The 7391-nt window shown below is 45.2% G+C and overlaps 1 protein-coding gene across 4 annotated transcripts in view; it reads right to left on the reverse strand.

The window, feature by feature from the left end:
• atp2b3a (ATPase plasma membrane Ca2+ transporting 3a) overlaps positions 1-7150 on the reverse strand; it is a 28579-nt gene extending 21429 nt beyond the window's left edge. For all 4 annotated transcript variants that reach the window (XM_053680478.1, XM_053680480.1, XM_053680479.1 and 1 more), the window contains exons 1-2: positions 6903-7150; positions 4823-5336 (exon numbers count right to left, since the gene is read on the reverse strand). In XM_053680478.1, the coding sequence (XP_053536453.1) occupies positions 4823-5030 (208 nt within the window). In that variant the 5' untranslated portion in view covers positions 5031-5336; positions 6903-7150. The remainder of the gene's footprint in view (positions 1-4822; positions 5337-6902) is intronic.
• Positions 7151-7391: the final 241 nt, after the last annotated feature.

Raw genomic sequence — 7391 nt, forward strand, 5'->3', positions numbered from 1 at the left:
GACCTCCTGCCCTCCTCAGCAGCCTCTCATCCTCTTTTCATTAATTCATCCCTCTTTCTCTGGTCACTCCTCTTTCATCCCTCCCTCCCTCCCTTTCATCCGATCTCTCACTCATCGCCTTCTCATCTCGTCTCTCTCTCTCTCTCTCTCTCTCTCTTTAAATAGCTCTAACCTTCTCTTCCTCTCTTTTTTCTCTGTACTGAACGGGCAATCTGAGACTGATTTCTTTTCAAAACAACTTCATTATCATCCAAAAAAAATGATACACGGTACATGAATAAAAACAATCTCGCCATATCGCTTCTAACGGATGAATCCAAGAGTTTCCAAACTTTTGGGGGGAAAAAAACGACCTCAAAAGCATGTTAGGAACGGTGGAACGGTCGATAACGTCGACAAAACAGGCTGAAATGAGAACGAGTTCAGAAATGACTCTGACGCTCAGAAGTCAGAAGTGAAATCGGAAGCTCCTGGTCACACAGCTGGACCCTTTGACTCCGTAGCACACGGTTACAGCGGGACAGTATTAACAACCCAGACGAGGACGGGTTTCCTTATGAGTCCGGTTCCTCTCGAGGTTTCTTCCTCGTGTCGTCTCGGGGAGTATTTCACCGCCACCGTCGCCTCTGGCTCGCTCGTTAGGGATAATCTTTATAAATACATTTGAAAAAAAAAAAAATATATATATATATATATTGCTGTAAAGCCGCTTTGCGACTTATAATAGATAGATAGATAGATAGATAGATAAAAACTTGGGGAATCTCTTTCCTAAACGTATCTGCAGGGCTAAAATGTTTGGCGTTCATTTGGAATCAAACATCGGATAAGTCTGCTAACAGGACCCTACGGTTGCTTAGCAACTTAACCGACTAAGTGTGAGGGTTTTATTGTTTTAAAAACGTGCCGCATTAGTACACCATGCGGATGATTGTGATGCGGTGAAAGGCGTGCGTGTATCGAGGACTTTCAAACGGCTTCAAACCGGCTCAACCAATCAGATTTTAGTACCAGATCTGTATATTTGAGAAATTACGTGTTTCGGTCCGTCACTGCACGGACAGGATTTCTCCAGGTTCTGTCCAACCGGCGTACCGTGGACAAAATCAAGATGGACTACAGTGTTAAATAAGCTTTTCCCAAGTGTCCAAAAAGCTTCGCTAGCACCTGAAGGTGAAAGGTGGGCCTCGCTATGCAGTGGGATATTATGGGATGTGGACATGGGGATTATGGGCTACCCGGACGCGATGTTTTAAAGTGACGTTTAGAGGCTTTAACCTCAGTTCGAGACATTTTCCTCTGAAGTGGCCCTCTGCCCACCAGCTAATGCGTCACCCCGATGAGTTGAGCTCATCAGCAGGCAGAGAGAGGCGGCGAGGTAGCGGAGCAGGGCTGTTTTTAGCTCTTCTGATGGTGATCAATCTGGATTTCCTGGAGATCTCTAACTCTCCGTCCAACAAACCTCCCTGATTCACAAGATCGTCTTTCATCTGTTCATCAAGCCACTGTAAAGAAAAACAATAACGCCTCCCTATACCCCCCCACTGTAAAGAAAAACAATAATAACCTTCCTATACCCCCCCCCACTGTAAAGAAAAACAATAATAACCTCCCTATACCCCCCCCACTGTAAAGAAAAACAATAACGCCTCCCTATACCCCCCCACTGTAAAGAAAAACAATAATAACCTCCCTATACCCCCCCCCACTGTAAAGAAAAACAATAATAACCTCCCTATACCCCCCCCACTGTAAAGAAAAACAATAACGCCTCCCTATACCCCCCCCCACTGTAAAGAAAAACAATAATAACCTCCCTATACCCCCCCCACTGTAAAGAAAAACAATAATAACCTCCCTATACCCCCCCACTGTAAAGAAAAACAATAATGCCTCCCTATACCCCCCCACTGTAAAGAAAAACAATAATAACCTCCCTATACCCCCCCCACTGTAAAGAAAAACAATAATAACCTCCCTATACCCCCCCCACTGTAAAGAAAAACAATAATGCCTCCCTATACCCCCCCACTGTAAAGAAAAACAATAATAACCTCCCTATACCCCCCCCACTGTAAAGAAAAACAATAACGCCTCCCTATACCCCCCCAACTGTAAAGAAAAACAATAACGCCTCCCTATACCCCCCCACTGTAAAGAAAAACAATAACGCCTCCCTATACCCCCCCAACTGTAAAGAAAAACAATAACGCCTCCCTATACCCCCCCACTGTAAAGAAAAACAATAACGCCTCCCTATACCCCCCCACTGTAAAGAAAAACAATAACGCCTCCCTATAGCCCCCCCACTGTAAAGAAAAACAATAATAACCTCCCTATACACCCCCCCCCCCCCCCCCACTGTAAAGAAAAACAATTTCCCCATCCCTTCATCCTTTCAAAGCCAGAGTTCAGAGTTAGATCAGAGATTTCTCACTGTGGAGATTCTCAGGGAACTCTGCACTAAAGACTGGCAACACGTCACTTTATGGAAAGTTTATTTGCATCAAACACCAAATAATTCCTCGTTTCTTAAGCAACATGTAAGACGTGATCTGTCCTGGCAGGGGCGTCGTCACAGACATTTTATATCTAACCCAACTCTGCGGAAGGAGCAGCGTCGGAACCAGTGCGTCTGTTTTTATGGAAAGAGGCGATTTTTCTGTATTACAATTTCAGCCAATCAGAAATCAGGATTTCGTCATGTGACTATTCTCACTGTTTCAAGATGATTTCAAGAAATAAAACATCTGCACATTTATGGCCTTGAACCAAATGGAAACGCTAAACAATTTCAGTAGCCTTTTTGGCCAGTTATGTGCCTGTTTAAGGACAAAAATAAAACCAAATGTAATTACTAGCTAAGCTTGCTAGCCAAGATATACATGCTAGCACCGTCAGTGCTGAGAACTTCGCTATCGTTTGCGTTTAGTTCTGCAAGAACGTGCGTAAGCAGTGCTCCTTCAGCGGGCACTGTGTAAGTGCGTTTCTTCAGCAGTGCTACTGTACAATAGGTGACTGAAAGGTAGATCATTCACCTGCAGTTTCCATGGTAATAATAGGCCGTGCCCCAAATTATCCTCCGTTCCCCTACTCAGGCGCTTATAAATGAGTTTTTAAATATGTTTATCTCCGAAAACAACTGGATTTAGTAGCGTTCCTGTTTAATGCACAACTATAAGGTACACCGCGGAGCGTAAAACAGTGAATAAACAGAATATTAATGCAAGGGGGATCTGGTGGGTGTGAGAAAGCACTGGACGGACACACACACACACACACACACACACACACACACACACACCAGTTCGAGTGCTTTCTATAAGAGGCCAAAAGAGTGGAAAATTTGTTGAGTTTCAAAAAGTCACTGGATCTTTGAGCAGTTGATCTACTTGAGCGCTCTGAGAGAAAAGCGTGGAGCCGTGTCCCTGCTAAAGAAAAATAAATAAAAAATCCTTACAGTAGTTAAGGTTGATTTAAAACCTTTGGCCTGTAGTGTCACAGTACGAAAACATAAGGAACGCACACCGAGAACACTCCTGCATGGTGACCAGAAGCACATTCCGCATAACACTAGTTCACTAGATTGTGAAGGAGCCAAAGGACACTCACCCTTCATTAATGTCAGTGCAGTACACTGTGCTCTGATTGGCTGAGAGCAATGGAGAAATTAACCTGTTCCACATAGCAGTGCAGTCCAACATACGCAAGAGAAGCGCTGCTTCTGCAGACTGAGTGCTGCCGCTCTCGTTTCAGCTGAAGCCCCATGAGTTCCAGCTATAGATGACCTCGGGAGACGTCACCTAGAGGCCCATCGGTTCCAGCCGTAACTCCTCAGCACCAATTCCAGATAGAGTGCCTCTAGTTCCAGATAGAGCACACATATTTCTAGCCATAACCTAAGGAGTGTCAGCCAGACCCCTATAGGTCCAACCAAAGCCTCCTACTTCCATCCATAACCCCCTAGCTCCAGCCAGAGAACCTCTTGTTCAAGGCAAAGCCCATTAATTCCAGCCTGCGCTCACCTAGTTTCAGCCATAAGCCCCTTGTCTCCAGCCAGAGTCCCTTTAGTTGCAGAGTTCACTTGGTTCTAGCCATAGCCCAGTCTAGTGTCAACTAAAGCCTCGCACTTACAAAAAGCACCTAGTTCCAGCCATAAGCCCCTTAGTGCCAACCAGAGCCCCCCACCTCCAAGTTCCAGTCAGAGAACCTCTAGTTACAGCCAAAATCCATTCATTCCAGCCAGAGGGCATAATGTTCCACCAATAAGCCCCCTTGGTTCCAACCAGAAAACCTCTAATTCCAGCCAAACTCCATTAATTCCATCCAGAACCCACCATGTTCCAGTCATAAACCCACTTGGTTCCAGCCAGAGAACCTCTAGTTCCAGCCAAACCCCATTAATTTGAGCTAGAGCACACTTAGTTCCAGTCATAAGCCCCATAGTTCCAACCAGAGTCCCCTTAGATTCAAAAGGAGCTCACCTACGTCTAGCAATAGTCCTATTAGTGTAAACCAGACCCCCCAGTTCCATCCAAAGCCCCATATTTCCATCCACAGAACCTCTAGTTCCAACCAAAACCACCTCATTTCAACAACAGCTCAACTATTTCTAGCCAGAGCAATTCTATATCCAGGCATATTCTCCCTATTCCTAGCCAAACACCCAGAGGTACCAGCCGGCTCCCAGATGAGTGTCAGTCATAAACCCCTAATTCCAGCCGGAGCGCCTATAGTTCCAGCCATAATCCCCCAGTGCCCGGCAGAAACTTTAGTTCAGCATTCAGCACTAGGTTTGGGATTGAACATGGTGTCAACTCACCATCTGTCGGCGAAGTTTTCAGTCTGTGACAGAGTCCTTCAGTGTCCCTGTAGTTCTCCTGTATTTTCTGGAGCGCCTCTGCTCCTCTGACCTCCATCAGGTTCCTCAGTTCCTCCAGAGAAACTCCAAAATCACCCTCATGCCCTCCGCTGTCTGTCCTCTGCTTCTTAGGGTGAAACGCCACGGTGCTGTTCACAGATTCCCCCATGATGCCTTCTGGTCTGAGGAGGAGCCGCTGCGTAGCCTTCTAGACTGATCTACTTCTTCTGACACAGATCTCCGAGGTTCTTGCTGTGGCTCTACATGCTGGGAGGGGAAAGGAGTCCGATCGTCCTGGCTTGCTGATTTTAAGGTACGATAAACTGTAGCTCCATTCAAAATGAAATCCTGTTTATAAAAAAAAGGTCATCGTGCGAAGTGGAAGTCATTGCTCCAGTCCACTTCCCTGCAGGTTAATGATGAGAAATGAAGAGTCGGGTGCATTCAGTGGAAACACACAGCAGCAGCGTGAAGCCTAAAGCAGAAGGGGGTGGGGGGGTTGGGGGGGGGGGGGGGGTAAATAAATAAAGTCAAAACGATGATCCTGAGATGAACAACAACCTGAATGGTATACAGTGTTGTTTATACACGTGTAAGGAACATGATGGGGAACACGTTGTTCTAGGAATATAATCAACACCAGGTTGGAGTGATGAAGCGGAGTTCCTGTTACGCTCCTGAAGTACCGTACCCCTATCATTTAAGCTAGGAAGCTATTTCCCTATAACAGCACATCCTCAAGTGTTTGATTCCTCACATTACACCACAACAATTTGCCAATGATTAAACATTTTAATTGTATTATTTAAAAAACTATATATATATATATATATATATATATATATATATATATATATATATATATATATATATATATAGATAGATAGATAGTTTTTATCCATTAATAGTTACATTTAACGTTGTGGACCATCTCAGCCTCTCTTTTTCAAACTCCTCTGTCCTGAAGATGTCGGAAAACTTAAAAGCTACAGCGTTACCTCTGACTGTGACAGAGCGCTGACACTGGAGACTCCTTCCATAAATGTCGCAAACATGTCAGAGCTGCTGTTACAGAAGATTAATCAGCACCTTCTGACCAATCAGAATCCTGAATTCAACAGTGTATATGTATATATATATATGTATATATTTATTTATTAATTGCATGTCTGCTTTGCGATGTAGTGACAGATCACAGAGTCAGCGCGCGCGCGCACACACACACACACACACACACACACACACAAAAACCCACGGTGTATTTATTTATTTATTTATTTTTGCATCGCTGCGCCAATCCGCCTGCCCTGCCCTGCGCATGCGCTGGGATTCTGCGCATGCGCGCTGTCAGTCAGGCAGGACGGGAGGGAGTGCAGTGCCAAAATGAAGCTGAACATTGACTTAACTGCTCGGGTTTTTCTCGGTAACCTTCAGAAATGCGTCAGTTCACCTTGATCCCAGTGCACGCGCCGACAGAAAAGAAGCGCGTCGTTTTACATTTAATAAAGATTCAACTTTAGTGAGACAGGACATTTAATATCATTTAGGACGGGGCATGGAAAGGAACGTCACATACAGGCTATTTATTGTGATTATGATGATGATGATGATGATGATGGTGACACACAGGACTGAAACTTGATCCGGTTCAGTATCTGATGATTATATTCATTCTCACTAATGCGTTCACATTCAGACCGCGAGTGTACTGTCGAACCCATTAGTGCACCGCTATCATGTGCTCATCACGTGGATTATTATTACCGGCGGTTAATTATCATCATGATTATAATGTGCACTTGTTGACTGCCGCTGTGACATTTCTCCTCTGCTCTCTCCACACACTTATTCACAATCATTCCACACTTCTACAGTCGCGGCTCTGCGGCACAGCTAGGAATAACAATGTTTTTAAAATTATATTTCATAAATCATTTTTTTTTTTTTTGAAAAACACATTAAATTCTCTTGTTAATGTGAGTATGTGAGCGCGCGCATTTGTGTGTGAATATGTGTGTGTGTGTGTGTGTGTGTTACTCACCGGACAGGCCATTCCCTCCAAGGACATTGTACACACCGGATCATAAACATGTAAAATAACAAACAAACAAAACAAAAATAAATCAGAATAACTGAGGAGGGAGAGAGGGAGGGAGAGAGAGAGAGAGAGAGTGGGGGAAGAAAAAGAAAAAGAAAAACTACCGCAGCCTTCTGACGATCAGACGCGCGCGCGCGACCTCCGTGCAGTATTCCGGCAGCTCTCGAGCGCGCGTCGTAGAGCGGAACCGGTCGGAGAGAGGCGGAACCGGAGCGCGAGGAGGTTGCAGAGGAACGTGCCCGCGTGCGCAGCAGCCGAACTCCGGCTTTGGGTTCGTGGGTAAGAACGTGGAGGTTCTGCAGCTGAGCATCACGGGAAGGTGAGAGAGAGAGAGAGAGAGAGAGAGAGAGAGAACATAGACCGGAAGGCGCGAGACACCAATCAGGATGATGAGGATGATGGAGATGATGGAGGTGACAGCTGCATCCAAGC

This window comes from Ictalurus punctatus, chromosome 5, assembly GCF_001660625.3.
Source record: "Ictalurus punctatus breed USDA103 chromosome 5, Coco_2.0, whole genome shotgun sequence".
Classification (NCBI taxonomy): Eukaryota; Metazoa; Chordata; class Actinopteri; order Siluriformes; family Ictaluridae; genus Ictalurus; species Ictalurus punctatus.